General features: G+C 41.0%; 1 protein-coding gene across 1 annotated transcript in view; it reads right to left on the bottom strand.

Annotated features, from left to right (window-relative positions):
* Positions 1–1,571: 1,571 nt before the first annotated feature.
* Positions 1,572–22,800, bottom strand: part of LOC135464617 (DNA-directed RNA polymerase I subunit RPA2-like) — a 39,494-nt gene continuing 18,265 nt past the window's right edge. The window contains 16 exon segments of the mRNA XM_064742071.1: positions 1,572–2,078; positions 3,462–3,626; positions 4,438–4,565; positions 6,279–6,404; positions 8,554–8,651; positions 9,788–9,846; positions 10,025–10,166; positions 11,154–11,247; positions 13,687–13,723; positions 16,382–16,465; positions 16,880–17,056; positions 17,552–17,659; positions 18,875–19,072; positions 19,617–19,823; positions 20,279–20,352; positions 20,819–20,954. Of these exon segments, the coding sequence (XP_064598141.1) occupies positions 1,860–2,078; positions 3,462–3,626; positions 4,438–4,565; positions 6,279–6,404; positions 8,554–8,651; positions 9,788–9,846; positions 10,025–10,166; positions 11,154–11,247; positions 13,687–13,723; positions 16,382–16,465; positions 16,880–17,056; positions 17,552–17,659; positions 18,875–19,072; positions 19,617–19,823; positions 20,279–20,352; positions 20,819–20,954 (2,052 nt within the window). The 3' untranslated portion in view covers positions 1,572–1,859.

The raw sequence follows: 22,800 nt of genomic DNA, 5'->3' as shown, positions 1-22,800 counted from the left end.
TTCCGGGTACCGGTACTTGACAACCTTTCTGAATTATCCCAGTATATAGTACAAGTAGCCAAAGGTAGATCTGAATGAATGAATGTTTGGGGTTTAACATCGTTCTTAGCAATTTCTCTGTCATATAATGACGATGAGTCATTGTCAGGTGTATGTACATGTACTGCATCTTCTTGTGTTTATCAAATAAAACAAGAAATTCTGGAACTCAATCCAGGTTCTTCAAGTATTTTTTCCGTTGGATTCGACATAAAATCTTTTCGGCTGCACGAGGAAGTGGGCTTATCCGTTAGTCACTCGGGAACATTTAACTTTTAAAATTTGTGTTATAGTCAGTTTTTAGAACACCGCCTGACCTCTGTTGCTTTCAATAATGTGTTACTCATGAAGTGTAAGCTCTGTATGCGTTTTTTTTTTCTGTAGATGTGACATAAAAATGGACTATTTTGGGGACCTCTGCGTGCTGGGTGTATCACGGAGGTACTTACATGCATATACTCCCACAACTGTATACACGCCATCCAATTCGTTTCCCAATCAGTTTAAAAAGGCTATACCGCAGCCTATGGGCGGGTCTTCCAACAACCTGCGGATGGTCGTGGGTTTTCTCCGGGCTTACCCGGTTTCCTCCCACTGTAATTCTGGCTGCCGTCGTATAAGTGAAATATACTTGAGTACAGCGTAAAACACCAATCAAATGAACAAATAAATAAATAAATAAATAAATAAATGAAGAGGCAATACTGGAGATATTTTGCAAAAATTAGATGATAAGTTTTTCTGTTATTTTAGAATAGCTCGAATGATTTTCTTTCAAGATAGTGATCCCAAACTTCAGGGTTGTCTTGCAGAATTGTCACACAAGCAGTGACAAGGGTGGAATCTACAAAATCTACAGAGTACATGCAGTCCACCAAAAGATCTCTTGCCATTCACGAAATTTCATACACTTCACCACAAGATGTTTCAAGCAATGGTCATGCCGCTTAGCTCTAGACCCCATGCTTTCATTCGTCTGATTTTGTTCTTCAGCCGTTTTCCTACTGCTCAGGATAAATCTCACGCCCTTCAGCAAGTTGTATGCAGTCCAACACAAAATCTCCTGCCCTGAAACAGATTTCACGCAGTTCACCACAAGATCTCATGCCCTGCAACAGATTTTACGTAGTTCACCACATGATCTCATGCCCTGCACCAACTTGTATGCAGTCCAACAAAAGATCTCCTGCCCTGCGACAAATTGTATGCAGTTCACCACAAGATCTCATGCCCTGCAGCTGATTTTACGCAGTCCAACACAAAATCTCATGCCCTGCAGCATATTTTATGCAGTTCACCGCAAGATCTCATGCCCTGCAGCATATTTTATGCAGTTCACCGCAAGATCTCATGCCCTGCAGCACATTTTACGCAGTCCAACACAAAATCTCATGCCCTGCAGCATATTTTATGCAGTTCACCGCAAGATCTCATGCCCTGCAGCACATTTTACGCAGTTCACCACAAGATCTCATGCCCTGCAGCAGATTTTACGCAGTTCACCCCCAAAATCTCATGCCCCTGCAAGCAGATTTTATGCAGTTCACCACAACATCTCCTGCACTCAACCAGATTTCATACAGTTTTGCACAAGCAAGATTAGATGTCTCCTTCAGCAGAAATATTGGAAGTCCTGCATGTGAAATGTTATTTCAGGAAAGCAACTTCTTGCCCTTCAGCAGTTTGTATACAGTTCAGCAACACAATTCTACTTCTTCTTGCCACAAACTTCATCTTCCGTGCTGAAAAACTTTCCTTATTCACGTCCCAGACTTCAGAATCCACAGTGAGGAAACTTCACCTCGTTCACGCGGCAGACTTCACGTCACCTCCAGCTCCACCTTTATGTTCATGGCAGCGAGCTCCGCCACCAAGTACCTAAACACGTAGGGCACTGTGATCAGTTCTATGTGTTCGCGCGACTCACACACGCCACACTTCCAGTGCCGTGTCATTTCGTACGACGCCACGGCTGAGGACGAGACTGGCTTCTCCATGGTCGGGGAGAGGATGCTCCCGCAGCGGGTACAGAGGTGCACCTGCAACAGCCAAAAGCAAAGGTATATGAAGATATCCTGGCTAAATTCTTCTTATTTTCAGGAAGACATCAGTAGTACTGAAAGCTAAAAAGTATGTTCTAAAGCTGTGCAAAATGTTGTTAGGACATGCCCAAGGTGTGTAAAATGTTGTGAGGACATGTCGGGGGTGTGCAAATTGTTGTGAGAACATGCTGGGCATATGCACAATGCTGTGATGACATGCTGGATCTGTGCAAACTGTTGTGATGACAGGAGGTGTGTGCAATATGTTGTACATACAGGAGGTGTGCAAAATGTTTGTGAGACAGGGAACTGTGCAAAATGTTGTAAGGACAGGAGCTGTGCAAAATGTTGTGACGTTATGACCGGAGTTTGCAAAATGTTTAGACATGCTGAAGCTGTGCAAAATGTTGTGGGGGCAGGAGGTGTGCAAAATATTGTGAGGAAGGGAGTTGTGCAAAATGTGGCCAGGATGGGAGCTGTACAAAAATTTGTGACGAAGGGAGCTGTGCAAAAAGGTTGAGGAAAAAGGGGATGCTAAAAACTAAACTTTAGGTGAAAATAAGGTAAAACATTCCTTCTGCAACTTTTCAAATTTTTGGATGTTTGCATGGTGTTTATTCACGGATATTCAGAAGGCATTATTCTGTTTAAACCAATAAAATTACACTCTTTCTGTAGGCCTCAAATATGCCCAGTTAACCAATGTAATCTTGTCTCTGAAATCAAATTCACAAGGTGCATAAATCGCACTGAATGTTGCTCTTTTGTATGAGAAAAGGCTGAGGAATTGTAGAGGTTATCAACAGTTATAAATGTTTATTTATTTATTTATTTGATTGGTGTTTTACGCCGTACTGAAGAATATTTCACTTATATGATGGTGGCCAGCATTGTGGAGGGGGCAAACTGGGCAGGGCCCTGGCGGAAACCTACGACCATCCGCAGGTTGCTGGAAGACCTTCCCACTTACGGCTGGAAAGGAAGCCAGCATGAGCTGGACTCACAGCGACCAGCGACCGTATTGGTGAGAGGTTTCTGGGTCATTACGCTGCGCTAGTGCGCAAACTAAGCCACGGAGGCCCTGTTATAAATGTAGTCAGTTACAAATGTAGTCGGTTACGTATGTAGTCAAGTAGATTTGTCCAAGGAGGTCGTGTTCATTCTTCTTGTTCTATGAAAATCGGCTTTCCTATTGGTTTATTTAACATTCCATGAAAGGAACTAAATTAAACACAAAACAGAACGCGCAAACTTCAGATAAGAGACTCGTTTTTTGTTTGCTGTTATACATATTATAACAAAAATATATATATTTTTATACTGTTTGCAACAATTGCTACAAAATAACATTAAATACATAACAACAACAACAACACTGACCTGTGATCTGTCAGAGCAGTTCAGGAGACGATCCTGTAGTAGAAAAGCAGTCCCGTGGGCAATGAGACCATCACGCTCCATCTCCCCAAAACGTATCCCTCCTGCGCGCTTGCGTCCCTTGACTGGCTGATGCGTAAGATTGTCAATAGGACCTGTTGTTCGTACCTGAGGTGTGAATGACACGAAAAAGAGTATGTGTTATATAAAGATAAACAAGAATATACAAAACTCATAAACTCAAAGCTAATATACTTGTGTAAAAACCTAAAACATGCACATAAAACATCTAATATACCTGTGTAAAAACCTAAAACATGCATATAAAACAGCTAATATACTTGTGTAAAAACCTAAAACATGCACATAAAACAGGTAATATACTTGTGTAAAAACCTAAAACATGCACATAAAACAGCTAATATACTTGTGTAAAAACTAAAACATGCACATAAAACAGCTAATATACTTGTGTAAAAACCTAAAACATGCATATAAAACAGCTAATATACTTGTGTAGAAACCTAAAACATGCACATAAAACAGCTAATATACTTGTGTAAAAACCTAAAACATGCACATAAAACAGCTAATATACCTGTGTAAAAACCTAAAACATGCACATAAAACAGCTAATATACCTGTGTAAAAACCTAAAACATGCACATAAAACAGGTAATATACTTGTGTAAAAACCTAAAACATTCACATAAAACAGCTGATACACCTGTGTAAAAACCTAAAACAATTTTATTAAATGCCACCGTTTCTACAAAAATGTATGTGTAAATATTTTCAATGTTCACTAAAACATCATCATATAGACTTATCCATACCTTACTCATCATCAAATTAAGAAACAGTGACCCCATTCTATGGTGTAGCAGAGTTGGTGGTGGGGGGGGAGGGGGTTCTTGGTCATGAAGGGTGTAAAAACAGTGTCAGAAAACCATTAGTACAGAATAAATCACTACTGTACCTGAAACTTGTCCGAAACCATGTGCCTTAGTCTCTGGTAGTATACAACCCCTATGAAGATGTCCGCTTCAAACTCCCGTCCATCGATCCCCGAGTACAGACGCTCCGTCCCGTAGTAATTGTAACCAGCTAGACACAATGTATGAAACAGACAACAAGCATACTTCATTAACACATTAGCTGGTCAAAACCAGAGTGCCCTGGGTGAACCACCAGCTTTAGGCAAGCTACTGATGAGTTTTCCGAAACCATACTGGTAGAAGACAAATGGTCTTCTGCAAATGTCAAAGTGTGCAAATGTCAAACTGTGCAAATGTCAAAGTGTGCAAATGTCAAAGTGTGCAAATGGCTAAAAGAGTGTTGTGATTGCTTATTGTACCCACAAGGTCCCACAAGAGAGTAAAGAGGACATTACAAAGTCTCTGTTCCAAGGTTGGTTTTGAACCCTCACACCGCTAGCAGTGTAATTATCGACATGCTGCAGCTCTACATATACATGTTGTCACTGCCATACAGAAGACACCAGACATTGTTACATACATGTGTGACACCTCATCCAGATAGAACACTGGCAAGCTAACTGAATGATTGACGCACCAATTATAACCACATCTCCACCGAACCCATGTTCTTATTCAAACTTGTTGTTTCAACAAACTGGCAGAGTTAACAGATATTTAGTACCGGTGGTCTAATTAGCAAATGTGGTATTTGACTAGTACTCACGGGCATCACATTATATTAATTGACAGCATTTATCTGTAGACTGTTCAGTAAGAAAGAAGAACAAAAATTGCCACTTTTAAGACCTGACCGGACTTGGGATTGAACTTGTGTCTCCTCCTTGGCTAGTCACGTCGGTGTGGTTGACACAATAACTACTCTGTCACAGCACTACATTCTCAGCATAACACTATGCTCTAACATCAAATAGTGCCTACGTGTGCCTAAGATATGATCAATTCAATACCATTTTGATATGATATACACCTTTTCCACACACGTCCAAGACCAAGGCTTAACATTTTATCAACAAAATTTATAGGTTTGAAGACCCTGAATTTAGAATTTAAATGAATTTAGCATTTATTTTTTATCTTTTTACTTATTTAACGCCATACTCAAGACCTAATCCCTTACCTTCGGAGTTAGTGAGTGAGTGAGTGAGTACTTGGGCTTTAACGTTGTACTTAACAATTTTTCAGTCATATGACCATGAAGGAATCCTTAGAGTGCATGTAATGTGCCTCCTTGTTGCAGGACAGATTTCCACCCCTCTTTTATCTAGTGCTGCTTCACTGAGACAGCTTACCGAAGGCAAGTAAGCCGCACTGCCCAAGCCATTATACTGGTACGGGTCAACCAGTCATTGCACTATCCCCTTTGTGCTGAATGAAAAGCGAGGAAGTTACAACTTCGGTGTGACTCTACCCAGGATTGACCCTGGATCTACCCTCCCAAAGCAGACGCTCTACCAATTGTGTTATCGAGGCCGGTACTAACCTTCGGAAACCACTAACCTTCATAAAGCAACAACCTTTGCAAACCACTAACCTTCTGAAAGGCACAACCTTTGGAAACCACTAACCTTCGTAAAGCAACAACCTTTGGAAACCATTAACCTTCGTAAAGCAACAACCTTTGGAAACCAATAACCTTCGTAAAGCAACAACCTTTGGAAACCACGAACCTTCAAAAGCCACCAATCTTTGGAAACCACTAACCTTCCAAAACCATGGCTTCAGTAAAAAGGATCATCAGAAGTTTCTGGCACAGTGGGCCTAATATACTGCAATCAAATCTCCTATACACTGTATGACATATTAACACAAACTCACTCACCAGCAGTCAGCAAATCCCCAAAGTAATGGATGGCAGGGTGTTCCTCAGAAAACTGGAATGGAGTAGCATCGTGGCAGAGACCGTGACATGCCCCAGACTTCCCTGCCATGCTCTCTATCATCATGCCTATGTAAGGGGAGATAACCAAAGAACAAACGAAGGAATGATGGTTGAACATTGCATGTCTAAGAGAGACCCTGTTTACACTAGAAGACAGAAAATGGTTTTCGATATGACTATTGTAACACCTAAAAATAAAAACAAAACAACACATTTAAAAAAAAATCTCAAATATAAGACAAAATTCAGCAAACCATATTCATATTTTTAAAATACATAATATAGAAACTTTGTCATAGACATGGTTAGAATTACACTTTGTGATATAGATGAATTCCTATTTCTCTATTTCCCTAATTATCTGATTGGTGCTTTATGCCGTACTCATGAATATTTCACTTATATATCAATTTCATTTAAATAATTAATGTCAATTTCAAATAAGTCAAGGACCTGTTCAACTGTGCAGGACTCTTTGCTGAAGCAAAGCAAATCCTACACAGTCAAGTAAATGGTGGATGCTATATACCGTGAAGTACTTATTATTCGTTCGAATTTATTTTCGCGAAATTCCTCCAAAAATATGTTTTCAGGAATTAATTTTCGCATATTTAAGAGAATACTGAAAAGCAAATCTTAAAATTTTCCAAGACATAATATGGCAGAAAGCACGTCAAACAGGTATCCTCATGGGTGGCTTTAATCCTACTTTGTTTTCTGCGGTGTCGCTAATCCTCGTAATCTGGATCAGAGATTAAAACAGCGGGGAATGGATTATCACTACGTAACAAGATTACTTTCGCATCTACCGTGAGCAGTACTCAAACAGGTGTCACTTCTTTTCGAACCCTTGATGAGTACTTTTAAAGACCTGGCAAAGTGACCTATCACCTTTTGAGCAGTTCAACGCAAAACAAATGAATTCACCATTATCGGCGACAATCACTCATTCTTTGTCAAGCAACACGGCAAGTTCTGCATTGTTTTCAGTTTTAATCCTCCTCTGTAGCCGATTAGAAACTGCAAACATTGCCATAGTTGTCAAACGGCCATTGTGTTGTTGTACACACTTCATAGTTTGTTAGAAGCTCACTCATTGGACCACAGGAGAGACACAGCCAATGGATAGCGTGTATCACAGCAACGTTCAGTAGAAGCCAGCACATGCTGGTATCTACTTTTCTTTCACGTCACCGGCATAGTGAAGACTGATCAAACTAAAGACGAATAAACTCCCACTTTGTTTTATACACACCAAGCCTTAGCACCAGAACTTGTATATATTTAAACCATAATTTCCCTTCCCTGCTGTTAAAAAATTTTGCTGGCCCGTCAGGCTTTCTTAGTGCAACTCCCATCACCCTGGCGAAGATTTCACTTCATTATTACTACTACCCATAGTTTATAATTCAATATTGGATATTTTCGCTATAATTATTTTTCGCGGTAAATCATTGACCGCAAAAATTAGTTCCACATGAAAATTAGATACTTCCCAGTTTTGGTCAACATCATAAACAGCACACTTGAAAACAAAGCCCCAATCAGTAAAAATTGTGTATTGACTGAGAAGGCAAATACCCTTTGAATTCACTGCGGAACTTTCACGACGCAAGTGAATTTTTTCAGGTGAATGTGACAAATGGTTGAGAATAATTGCCTTGAAAAGCTGAAATGCATAAGTTTGAGACAATGATAAGCCCACATTCTCAAGGGAGATAACTCAGATTCAACTTGTCCCTTTGCAACTTCTACAAAATCAAAGGTGCCGCCCTATAATCCCTTTTAACCAATTAGGCGCAAATCATTTCTATAATCTGACCATGCCACGTCATCCGAGCCACATTTTGCTTTTTAGCCACATGGGTGCGGAGTATAAGTGACACAACAGCATGTTTGCAGTTGTTCTAACATGGCATATTGTACAGCCTCATAAGATTTCCAAGAGTAACCACGTCAACATGTCATTTTTTCACAACGCTCTTTTGAAATTCCTATTAGTTTGTATCATCTGTTGTCTTTTTCCGTTAATACTGGCCATTCACTTCTTGCATGAGTGCACAACGACATGAAACCGCATGTGCAGAAAAGTTGCAGATATTGCAAATTTATGTCTTTACAAAATTCTTTAGTTCTGTCGTCCTGAGATGGCCAAAGAAACTGTCAGCTATAATCCCTTAAATCAAATTTAATCTGACTGAAACCAAAGACTTACCAATGGTCATTCTGGAGGGGAATCCATGAGGGTTGAAAATGATATCAGGTACCATCCCAGACTCCGTGAAAGGCATATTCTCCACTGGCCACTTCATGCTGAAACATAAATTAGACTGCAGCAAAACTGGCCAGACCTTGATTTGAACTCATGACCACGCTGGTCAATGGCTCAAAGGAGATATCAAACGCTCGGTTTTTATTTCTGTGATAGATAATATACGTTGTGGTCTGTACATATATATATATATATATATATATATATATATATATATATGTACATGTACATAATACTACTAAAAAAACATATAGTATACGTTATAAAACTATAAAACAGCTTCTCAGGTTTCTCTTGGGGCATGAAAGTAACTTTCCACTACAGTCTTAGTAAATAAGTCCCCAGTGGTCAGATCGGAAATTAAGTAGCCAGGTGTGGTGACGTCGACAGTGGTAGCTGTCAAAACAACTATTTTCACGGGAGAGTCAGAATGGGGGGGCGGGGGTTGGGGGGTTGGGGTGCTAAGCTGGTCCCGTATTGCCAGTCTCTTCACAGATGACATCATTTTTGAATATTTCCAACCACTGACAGAAAATATGCATAAAACTGTCTATAAAAACCGCCGCTAGACACCCGCAGCTGAAAACATTATTTCAATTCTATAACCTTCCCCAAAATGTGAGTAATCTTATAATTAAAAAAGAAAATCTCCAGTCACTTTTGCACCCATACGAGGCAGCTTTAAACTGGTTATTTGATTCTGATAGTCAAGCAAATCTAAAAGCTTTAATCATCTGAGCCAGGATTAAAATCTATGTCATTATTAAAAACATAACATATGCTTCAAAATACAAATAATGGGAATCCTCATTACAACAAATAAAGAATTCAATTAAAACATGCACAATGGCCCTATCAAAACCTGACCTGAATGTGTTTCTGGGCAAGAAAGTGAACACAACACGGGTAAGGTGAACCACTTGAAGGAATATAGAATTGATGCTGATTGGTTGAGTATGGAGATAGGATTTCCGAGGTTAAACTCTGAAGCCTATGTTATGCTTGAATAAATCTGCCATGCCTAAAATTCAGTTTAGGTTAGACACAGCCTGTACTTGCCAATCTTTGGCACAAGCCAATCAACGAAGATTCTGTATCCAATTAACCAGGAGACTGACCTATTAAATTATAAAGAAGCTGATAACTATAGATGATAGCTATAAACTAGATGACATACCTGCAGATTCCTTTTTGACCATGTCGGCTGGCAAACTTGTCCCCTATGATGGGGTTTCTCTGAGGTTTGAAACATAAACGAGGTGAGTTAACCATCAGCTCAATTATGGTGAGAATCTGACCATAATGTAGGTAGTTACCAGCCCTATGAGGTTGACGGATTAATCAAAACAAAGCCAACTGTGTTAAGTGAAGAACGACCAATTTTAGGTTGAATACAGCATGTAACTTGGCTCACCGGCATTCGCAGAACAATGCAGACTTTCTGTAGTTCCGTCGTCCCCGAGTCGTTAGCCAGGATTTTGATCTGCTCCACGTAGGCTGGTTCTTGATGTTTGTACTTCACCACCCTGCACTCTCCTGTCTGTATGTTAATGTAGCTGTAAACAGATTCAATGACTGAATGATTTAATGGTAATATTAATACTTGATTCCTGTCTTATTCTTAAAACATAACGAATGGAATTATGGAAGCAGGCGGCACTTAAAAATTCCCTGTCTGGGAACGTACCACATGAATGAATGATTATGGTTTATTGACACTTCAGCAATACTGCAGCTGGACATGCCAGCAACCTCCAGATGGTTGTGGGGTTTCCCCTGGTCTCTGCCCGTTTCCCTGTTACCGTAACGCTGGCCGACGTCATTTAGGTGAAATTTTCTTGAGTACCATGTAAAACCCCAATCAAATAAATACGCTCACTTTGGCAACGTTGCTGCTATGTGGCAGTGAGAACATGGTCAAACCACGCAACAGTAGTCAGCTACTGGCCTGCCAGTGATATCCATGAGCCCGGAGACAGCCTGCACAAAGGGATTGTAAGCGTAAGTTGATCGTAAATCACTAAGGCCACAATCGTAACCTTAACTTACAATCCACGACCTCTTGCATGAAAGAATTGCAACCTAAGATAGTCGTCACTCACAGAAGAAATTACAGTTGGGTTGACCATGATGTACACATTTATAATCACCTCAAAACTAACGACAAGTACTATTACTTGCCTTAGATACACTGTCAGTTACGAATTTTGGACTCGGTTTAACTGTCTCTAAAAGATGTTATGAGAACTTCTTTCACATATTGTCGTTAGCAGCTGAATTAAGATGATGTAGAACTCTTCGGAAAATGAAGGCAACGAAAAGGCACTGATTGGTACATTTCCCATTTTTAGAATGATCATAATCTTAACTCTGATAAATTAACAACCACCTTACAATTACTTTGTATTAGTGGCGTAATTTATTCTTACAGTCCACTGTAAACTTAATTGTCAGGTTTATAATCAACTGTACCTATGATCAACTTGTACGAGCGACCCCTACACCACCCCCGACTCCACACCACTCCCCACCTAGTCACTTACCTGTAGTAAGGGTCACCCTCCTCCAGGTAAATCCCCACCGGTGGCAGTCCATCCTCGTTTAACCTATCCGACCCCTTCTCACCTGGCTTACAGCCTGCAATGAACGCCACAACTATTCAACATATTTGTGTAATTTGTGTGTATATAAATATACATGTATATATATAATAAAAGACTAATAACACAGGGAGTAAAACCAGAGCAGCGACGATAGTGTGATAGATGTACAGCATAGACAGTAAAACCAGAGCAGAAACGACACTGTGATAGATGTACAGCATACAGAGTAAAACCAGAGCAGCGACGATAGTGTGATAGATGTACAGCATAGAGAGTAAAACCAGAGCAGCGATGACAGTGTGATAGACATACAGCATAGAGAGTAAAACCAGAGCAGTGACAACAGAGTGACAGACGTACAGCATAGAGAGTAAAACCAGAGCAGCGATGACAGTGTGATAGACGTACAGCATAGAGAGTGAAACCAGAGCAGGGACGACAGTGTGATAGATGTACAGCACAGAGAGTAAAACCAGAACAGCGTCGACAGTGTGATAAACATACAGCATAGAGAGTAAAACCAGAGTAGCGATGACAGTGTGATAGACATACAGCATAGAGAGTAAAACCAGAGCAGTGACAACAGTGTGATAGACATACAGCATAGAGAGTAAAATCAGAGCAGGGGACGACAGTGTGATAGATGTACAGCACAGAGAGTAAAACTAAAGCAGCGATGACAGTGTGATAGATGTACAGCATAGAGAGTAAAACCAGAGTAGCGACGACAGTGTGATAGATGTACAGCATAGAGAGTAAAACCAGAGCAGTGACAACAGTGTGATAGACATACAGCATAGAGAGTAAAATCAGAGCAGGGGACGACAGTGTGATAGATGTACAGCATAGAGAGTAAAACCACAACAGCGACGACAGTGTGTACAGCATAGAGAGTAAAACCACAGCAGCGAAGACAGTGTGACAGACGTACAGCATAGAGAGTAAAACCAGACCAGTGACGACAGTGTGACAGACGTACCTTATTGAGAGTAAAACCAGATCAGCGATGAGTGTCATAGCTGTACAGCATAGAGAGTAAAACCAGAGCAGTGAGGACACTGTGACAGACGTACAGCATAGAGTAAAACCATAGCAGTGATGACAGTGTGATAGCCGTACAGCATAGAGAGTAAAACCAGAGCAGCGACGACACTGTGACAGACGTACAGCATAGAGAGTAAAACCAGAGCAGTGACGACACTGTGACAGATGTACCTTATTGAGAGTAAAACCAGATCAGCGACGGCAGTGTGATAGCCGTACAGCATAGAGAATAAAACCAGAGCAGCGACGACAGTGTGACAGATGTACAGCATAGAGAGTAAAACCAGAGCAGCGACAACAGTGTGATAGCTGCCAAAAGGTCACACATAACCGGTAAAATACGCCCTCGTCAATCTACCTCAGTTAGGGTTTTATTCTAAGTTTATTTATTTATTTATTTGATTGGTGTTTTAAGCCATACTCAAGAATACTTATACACCTATGTCTTAAACAGAATAACATGTAAGTACTAAAACAATGCAGTGATGTTTTTAATGTAGTTGAGATTTATTAGACATTACTGATCTACTACTTCTACTACGAGAATCACTGAAAATACTGTGTCGTCATCACATTTAACACACAAGCATCTACCCAGTAAAATTCATCTCATGGATCTGCTCTTTTATTTATTTATTTCATTGGTGTTTTACTCAAGAATATTTCATTTGAACAGTGACCTACATTATGGTGGGAGGAAACTCACGGCCATCAGCAGGTGGGTGCCAGACCTTCCCACTTATACTCCCTGGTATTAATTTCAGTCTGGACTTAAGTGCCACAGTTTTTGTATTTGGGCAAGATTTGAGTCTGGCTTAACTTTTAATACACATTTGAACAACCACCCCATGTGCACTGTTTTTTTAAACCATTTCAATTTAACTTGTTTTGAACAACCACCCCATGTGAACTGTTTTTGAAACCATTTCAATTTAACTTCTTTTGAACAACCACCCCATGTGAACTGTTTTTGAAACCATTTCAATTTAACTTCTTTTGAACAACCACCCCATGTGCACTGTTTTTGAAACCATTTCAATTTAACTTCTTTTGAACAACCACCCCATGTGCACTGTTTTTGAAACCATTTCAATTTAACTTCTTTTGAACAACCACCCCATGTGCACTGTTTTTGAAACCATTTCAATTTAACTTCTTGGACCATCTACTTTCACATGTTTCTGAACTTTTCAATTTTGACTGAGGCTACCTTTTGGAATAAGCCCTGGAGCTGTAGTGATTTTAACGTTTAACAAAACTGTATTAAAACTCAGTAATGTATGCTCTGACAATCCATCTTTTACAAAATTACTCAAGGATCCGTGGAATTAAAAACAGGACAAAAATTTTACTGCCATGACTGTGAAAATAACACATCCATGAAAAGAATTTTACTGAGAAATGGATTTTGTTAACACAGTATACATACCAAATACCAAGCTGACTTTCCCGTTTAGGTCTATGAACTGTGAAAAAAGACGTGAAAAAAGACATTAAAACAATGTTGCAAAATATTCAGACTTTACAGTATTGTTGCAATACAAAAGCAGCCAAACTCTGACAGAGAAAATCATTTTGACTCAATATTTCAGCATTTATCGTATCATACACAGAGTGTAACAGGTCAAGGTCATAAACAAGAGATGCATCTCATTATTTTTCTAACAAACGACCTTGGCCTAAGTGCTTCACAATGTGTGCAGACCTAACAGAAGTAAACACCACGACTTTCACTCCTGACGATGGCGTAACAAATGCTGAAATAATCGTGTTGAAATGATTTTGTTTCTCAATATTATGCTGCTCATCATACTACACCAACATTATCTATAGAAAACAAGGAATATTTTTGCAGTTTGACACAAAGATACAATGAAAAACATCTATGGTATTAGAAACAGAATGCCTTGTGTGTGAGTGAGTGCATGGGGGTTAACGTCGTACTCAACAATTTTTCAGTCATATGACGACGAAGGAATCCTTAGGGTGCATGTACGTGTAATGTGCCTCCTTGTTGCAGGACGGATTTTCACCACTCTTTTATTTAGTGCTGCTTCACTGAGACGACTTACCGAAGGCAAGTAAGCCATCCCGCCCGAGCCATTATACTGACACGGGTCAACCAGTCATTGCACTATCCCCTTCATGCCGAACGCCAAGCAAGGAAGTTACAACTTCCTCTTTCAAAGTCTTAGGTGTGACTCGATCAAGGATTGATCCTGGATCTACTGGTCCCGAAGCGGACGCTCTACCAACTGGAATACCTTGTGAAGGGAATTCCCTATCTTGTACAGGTGAAGTTGACTGCCTATGAATAAGTTTTGTAAAAATTCTTTCAAAATAAAAACTGTAGAGTCAATACACTTACAGTATGATTAATGACCTAAAGTTTCACAAAAAAGGTGTATTTTTAGAGGCAATTAAATGTGATTAAATATTACTTTTTGTGCTGTAAATTGCATGTTGCCAGAAGGACATCATCCTACCTTCCAAACAAACTTGAGCTTTATAAGAACAAAAGAAACTCTTAGAATCAGGCAGAATGCGTACTTATCTCCCATCACACAGCTGCTGCGCACTTACCTCTGACTTGTAGATCACCCCGTGACCAAATTCTCCCATCACACAGCTACTGCGTACTTACCTCTGACTTGTAGATCACCCCGTGACCAAATCCTCCCATCACACAGCTACTGCGTACTTACCTCTGACTTGTAGATCGCCCCGTGACCAAATCCTCCCATCACAAAGCCACTGTGTGCTTACCTCTGACTTGTAGATCATCCCTTGACCAAATCCTCCCATCACACAGCTACTGCGCACTTACCTCTGACTTGTAGATCGCCCCGTGACCAAATCCTCCCATCACACAGCTACTGCGTACTTACCTCTGACTTGTAGATCGCCCCGTGACCAAATCCTCCCATCACACAGCTACTGCGTACTTACCTCTGACTTGTAGATCACCCCGTGACCAAATCCTCCCATCACACAGCTACTGCACACTTACCTCTGACTTGTAGATCACCCCTTGACCAAATCCTCCCATCACACAGCTACTGCGTACTTACGTACTTAACTCTGACTTGTAGATCGCCCTGTGACCAAATTCTCCCATCACACAGCTACTGCGTACTTACCTCTGACTTGTAGATCTCCCCGTGACCAAATCCTCCCATCACACAGCTACTGCGCACTTACCTCTGACTTGTAGATCTCCCCGTGACCAAATCCTCCCATCACACAGCTACTGCGTACTTACCTCTGACTTGTAGATCTCCCAGTGACCAAATCCTCCCATCACACAGCTACTGCGTACTTACCTCTGACTTGTAGATCGCCCTGTGACCAAATCCTCCCATCACACAGCTACTGCGCACTTACCTCTGACTTGTAGATCAACCCGTGACCAAATCCTCCCATCACACAGCTACTGCGTACTTACCTCTGACTTGTAGATCACCCCGTGACCAAATCCTCCCATCACACAGCTACTGCGTACTTACCTCTGACATGTAGATCAACCCTTGACCAAATCCTCCCATCACACAGCTACTGTGTACTTACGTACTTACCTCTGACTTGTAGATCGCCCTGTGACCAAATCCTCCCATCACACAGCTACTGCGTACTTACCTCTGACTTGTAGATCACCCCATGACCAAATCCTCCCATCACACATCTACTGCGTACTTACCTCTGACTTGTAGATCACCCCGTGACCAAATCCTCCCATCACACAGCTACTGCACACTTACCTCTGACTGGTAGATCACCCCGTGACCAAATCCTCCCATCACACAGCTACTGCGCACTTACCTCTGACTTGTAGATCGCCCCGTGACCAAATCCTCCCATCACACAGCTACTGCGTACTTACCTCTGACTTGTAGATCACCCCGTGACCAAATCCTCCCATCACACAGCTACTGCGTACTTACCTCTGACTTGTAAATCACCCCGTGACCAAATCCTCCCATCACACAGCTACTGCGTACTTACCTCTGACTTGTAGATCGCCCTGTGACCAAATCCTCCCATCACACAGCTACTGCGTACTTACCTCTGTCTTGTAGATCATCCCGTGACCAAATCCTCCCATCACACAGCTACTGTGTACTTACCTCTGACTTGTAGATCACCCCGTGAGCAAAACCTCTCTCATATGAAGCCTTGTTCAGACACATTGCATCCTCCATGTCGTAGCCCTGTGCCACAGAAAGGGTACGAAAATGACAAAAATATGGAAATGACAAAAATACGGAAATGATAAAAATATGGAAAATGACAAAAATACGACATCAAAGCTGAGTGTTTACAAATCATGTGAGTTCCCGTCTTGTGTGAAGTAGATGAGCACGTACCATGATGCCTCCTGAGTTCAAACTGTGAATTATGGTAAAATAACAAATGTTTTTTGAAATGGTTCTTAATTCTAAATTATGTGTTAGTAATAATAAGCCTTGAAAATACACCAATTTTGACTTCAACAACGCTTTGGTAGAAACAGCAAGCTACATACAGTTAATGGTTTCATTGAACCCATGATGAAAAAAACCACAACAAACATGCTACAAAAATTTTTTTTTTTGTGTTCTGAGGGTTCAATACCGAAGTCTTACCGTGTACGAGATGACAGCCACAATAGCGTTGGTTCCCAACGGGTAGTTATCCACCTTGTACTGGTCATAGATGATTGGTCGGACCATAGGGGTTTGTGGGAAGAGGATCCTGTACAGTTTGTTGTCCGCGCGGTGAGTGAAGGCATGAAGAGGTGTGCCCATCGTTTGTTTACCCATCTGAAACCAAACATATATATCTGTTACAAACATACACTGTTGTCTTAGAGGTAAGCGAAGGCATGAAGAGGTGTGCCCGCCGTTTGTTTACCCATCTGAAACCAAACATATATGTCTGTTACAAACATACACTGTTGTCTTAGCGGTGAGCGATGGCATGAAGAGGTGTGCCCATCGTTTGTTTACCCATCCAAAAGCAAACATATATATCTGTTACAAACATACACTGTTGTTTTAGCGGTGAGTGATGGCATGAACCTGCGGATGGTCATGGTTTTCCCCCAGGTTCTGCCCGGTTTCCTCCCATCACAACGCTGGCCGCCGTCGTATAAGTGAAATTTATGGCGTAAAACATCAATCAAATACATAAATAAATATTATCCAGAAGTGAAAAACATGGTATCTAATTATTTACATATTTAATTAAGTAATTAGTCATTAAAAAAAAAAAAAAAAACATAACTGACCAATGTATGAGTCAATCTTGCCACACACCTGACACTGGTACATATTCCTGGGACTTTGGTTGAAGTCAGAAAAAGGTGTAAAGCTGGCGACGGCACTCAGCATGCTCTGCTCATTAAGCTCCTGGTGGGTCGTTACCTGAAACAGATTGAGAGCAGCAAGACTGAAGTCTGAGACAAGATAGACATGCCATTAAAGAATCATAATATCTTCACATCTTTTGTGGAATAATTAACTATCTAATTTATCTCCAAGTTTGCTTGGTTGAGTATTAATGCTGCTTTCAACATGATTAAAGTCAGAATTATTTACAATGCTGCTCAGTGGTATGCCATGCTGAAGACACCAAACTGGACACCCACCCAGTTACATTATACTGACACCACAACAAAACAGTCTTTGGATGTTCATGTGTGTTGTTACAAAATTTTTGTTTTTTTATGTTGAAATTTTTTGTTCACTATCAATATTTCTATAAAAATAGTCCAAATTTTTTAAATAATCTGAAAACTTGAAAACAGAAAAATTTAATCTGAATATGACAAATATGGTGTAAAGTCTCCTTTTATTAAATTTTTGATTACATTCTCATTGGTATTTAAAAATTACCTTATTCCACATGTAAAAGAAAAAGCAGAAGTTGACAACACATCCATGTACAGGTGCAAATCAAGATCCCCTAATTGCATCCACAGGAGAGCATTAAAAAATAGGAATAATCTACTGTAACTTTTTAAATGTGAGACCATTAAAAAAAATAGGAATACTCTACGGTAACTTTTTAAATGTGAGAGCATTAAAAAATACTAATAATCTACTGTAACTTTTTAAATGTGAGAGAGAGGCCTCCATGGCCATGCAGTCAGCATGCTACCGCAGCACAATGACTCAGGGGCCTCTCACCAATGTGTTCACTGTAAGCTCAGGTTACATTGGCTTCCTTTCCTGTCATATGTTGAAAGGTCTTCCCCCCAGTTTCCTTCCACCATAATGCTCGCCACTGAGTATGAGTGAAATATTCTTGAGAATGGCAGAAAAACTCCAATCTAATAGATAAATTTAAATTTTAGAGTGGGTGTGTCAGGATAAGACCAAGAACGTAAAAACCAGGATTGTCCTGACAATTTTTCCTGCTGAAGTCACATTTACATTATCAGAAAGCCTATAAAAACAGGTATATCATAAAAACAGGTATATCATAAAAACAGGTATATCATAAAAACAGGTATATCATAAAAACATGGAGCACTGACAAAATAAATAGTGGATTTTCAGTTTTATATTTAGTCAAGCTTTGGCTCATCTTACCCTTGGATATAATATATGACATACGAGATAAAAATGAAAACTTACGGCTACCTCCATCTCCTCTGGTACTATGGCTATGTTCATGTAAACTTGTTCAAATGTGCCTATCATCTCCACCTTATTCAGCGCCAGGTTTGTAACGGGTCTCATCATCCGCGCTAAGCCGGTAAAGATGTACAATCCTGGGTACTGACTAGCCACTTTTGTTTTGGGCACAAGACAGATTTCTATCAGTGGTGGAATCTACGGATAACAAAAACAAAGATGCACTTTTGTCACTGGTGGTTAATTCTGGAAGTGTCACTGATAATTAAAATCAGCGATAGCATTTACTTATGTTTGTTCCATCATGGCCTACTGATTTAAAGTGTGCTAGCGCAGCATAATGGCTCAGGGTCCTTTTACCAATGCAGTCACTGTGAGTTAGGTCCAGGTCATGCTGGCTTCCTCCTCAGTCGTTAGTGGGACGCTCTACCACGACACCTGCAGATAATCGCTGGGTTTTGTCCAAGCTCTGCTCAGTTTCTTTCCACCAAAATGCTGACCGCCATTGTGCATATATAAGTGAAATAAATCTTGAGTAGGACATAAATTTCCAATCAAATAAATGAATACATAAATTGTTTATGCTGAAACTGATGACAGTAAAATCCTTGCCGAAGCTATTTATTTTATCTCACTGTTGTTTGCCAGTTTTATGCGCGCCGGGTAGAAAGAATGAGTATGTGAGAGAATGAATTCGTTAATTTTACTTACAACTTTAAAGTGATGAATTAAAACTCCTGACCTTTTCCTGACCTTGAACCTTCATGACCCGTAACCTTCGCTCTAAATCCTGCGCATGTTCATCGGGGACGTAGCCACAGACTTTCCCATCCAGCAGCACAGTGTAGCATTCCTTCACGGGAGCTGGTAATGGCCCATCAAACGGGCATATCCCTAATGCCACGAGAACTCTCGGGAGGTGGGCCACACGGAACTGAATGTTCACAATCTGCAACAATAAATCAGGTTTTTTTTAAAAACTCTATTTACACTTTACTTCTCCAAAGAAAAAGATTGAGTTCTGTTAACAGTTTTACTTAAAAAGGCCACAAATAATTTAACCTTAGTTAGGGCGTACTTCAGATAAGGGTGGAACAAGTGGTCAGATGTCAGCCATTTGGTTCTGACATGACAGGTTAACACTGAACACACGGTAGCATTTTTGATTTCTCAAGGCACATCCTTTTGCTCACTTTGAACTGTGATAGCCTGTTTATGCACCATTACAAAAATAGAAAGTTATGCTTCCTAAACCTCCTGTGGAATACTTTATCCATGCTGATATATACATTTGGACTGGCGTTGTCTCTTCTTGTATTTTATGCCTGTCTATTTTCCTTATAAAAATGTGAAAATAACATTCGATACTGTTACATCCACCCATTATACCTGTCCCGCACTCACCTGGCAGAGAGCAGACATGTGGTTCATCAGTCCACAGGGGGTTCCATCGGGTGTGTGTACGGGGCACAGGAAACCTGGAATACAGGCAAAGAGAGAGTAACAGAACTGGGGCTGATCCCAATTATTTTAAAGTCATGCTTTTAGATGTGACTAACACAATTAAGGTGGAGGCTGGATTTAAAAAACTTCTTCCAAAAGAAAGTTTATGACACCTAGTCTGCTCTATTTTTGCCAATATATGTGTAATTATGTGCAGAATATTTCATTTGTTTTTGCATGGTTAGTCCATCTAATGAACAATGTATTCATATCTTTCCTTTTCCCAAAACACTGGGGGAGAATTTCTGGCTTTCAGCAGTACTAATATCTGGCCTTAGAATTAGGGTAATGGACACCGTACTGGACACCGGATTGGACACCTTGTCATGACATAACAATATGTCTACAAGTACGTGATAAATTTCCAAATTAACCTGGTCAGAAATAAAAACATTTGCACTCTACTGCCAGAAATGACAATGTTACACATAGCATACATACCCCAGGCCTCGGGTAGAAGTTTACGAACGGCTGTCGTCCTCATTTGTGCGAAAAACGCTCCGCGATGAATACATCGGAAGTGAGATATGTAACGCATGAAGTTCAGTTTGTCGGCTACAACAGTCAGACCTGTGGCCTACAATGCAAAAATTCATCATTTTATAACAAAAAAGCAAAAAAACACAAGTAGTCATCAGTTTTTTCTAAGTGCAATTTTTTACAGTGTGGGCAGCTACAATTACCCATGAAAGACTTCACACAATGATTTTAATGCCTGGATAACATGGGTCAGTTTTGGTTTCATGCCCCGCACAAACACAAACCTGAAGTCAATTCGATTTATAAGGCTAAAATATCTTTGGCACCCTTCAAGTCATGTGCCAATTGTATTCAGGTAATTTTGCATAAGTTTTGCCCACTGATTTTAAATATAATTAAACTTAAGTGAAATCCACATATCGTTTGTCTAAGTAATAATTATTCCCACCAAACAAAGGCACACACTGGTGGCTACATGGGTTTGGTCACCTTCACGTCATGAGGGATACAGGACAATCACGTAAACATCAGCTGTACTGTACCTACATGAGTCCCAGTCCTGTCCCTGTGTCCATGAGATACCATGGGTTTGGTCACCTTCACGTCATGAGGGATACAGGACAATCAGGTAAACTCCAGCTGTACTGTACCTACGTGAGATCCAGTCTTGTTCCTGTGGCCATGAGATACTCCATGGGTTTGGTCACCTCCATGTCATGAGGGATATAGGACAATCAGGTAAACACAAGCTGTACTGTACCTACATGAGATCCAGTCCTGTCCCTGTGTCCATGAGATACTCCATGGGTTTGGTCACCTCCATGTCATGAGGGATACAGGACAATCAGGTAAACACCAGCTGTACTCTACCTGCATGAGTCGCAGTCCTGTCCCTGTGGCCATGAGATACTCCATGGGTTTGGTCACCTCCATGTCATGAGGGACACAGGACAATAAGGTAAACACCAGCTGTACTGTACCTGCATAAGGCCCAGTCCTGTCCCTGTGGCCATGAGACACTCCATGGGATTGGTCACCTCCACGTCATGAGGGATATAGCACAATCAGGTAAACACCAGCTGTACTGTACCTGCATGAGTCGCAGTCCTGTCCCTGTGGCCATGAGACACTCCATGGGATTGGTCACCTCCACGTCATGAGGGATATAGCACAATCAGGTAAACACCAGCTGTACTGTACCTGCATGAGTCTCAGTCCTGTCCCTGTGGCCATGGGATTGGTCACCTCCACGTCATGAGGGATATAGCACATTCAGGTAAACACCAGCTGTACTGTACCTGCATGAGTCGCAGTCCTGTTCTGGATACCAGGTTCCCTGTGGCCATGAGACACTCCATGGGATTGGTCACCTCCATGTCATGAGGGATATAGGACAATCAGGTAAACACCAGCTGTACTGTACCTGCATGAGTCGCAGTCCTGTCCCTGTGGCCATGAGACACTCATGGGTTTGGTCACCTCCATGTCATGAGGGATATAACGCAATCAGGAAACACCAGCTGTACTCTACCTGCATGAGTCCCAGTCCTGTCCCTGTGGCCATGAGACACTCCATGGGATTGGTCACCTCCACGTCGTGAGGGATATAGCACATTCAGGTAAACACCAGCTGTACTGTACCTGCATGAGTCGCAGTCCTGTCCCTGTGGCCATGAGACACTCCATGGGATTGTTCACTTCCACGTCATGAGGGATATAGCACATTCAGGTAAACACCAGCTGCACTGTACCTACATGAGTCGCAGTCCTGTCCCTGTGGCCATGAGATAGTCCATGGGTTTGGTCACCTCCATGTCATGAGGGATACAGGACAATCACGTAAACACCAGTTGTACTGTACCTGCATGAGGCCCAGTCCTGTCCCTGTGGCCATGAGACACTCCATGGGATTGTTCACTTCCACGTCATGAGGGATATAGCAC

This window comes from Liolophura sinensis, chromosome 4, assembly GCF_032854445.1.
Source record: "Liolophura sinensis isolate JHLJ2023 chromosome 4, CUHK_Ljap_v2, whole genome shotgun sequence".
Taxonomy (NCBI): Eukaryota; Metazoa; Mollusca; class Polyplacophora; order Chitonida; family Chitonidae; genus Liolophura; species Liolophura sinensis.
The sequence above is the reverse complement of the archived record's forward strand: the minus strand, read 5'-3'. Positions and strand labels throughout refer to the sequence as shown.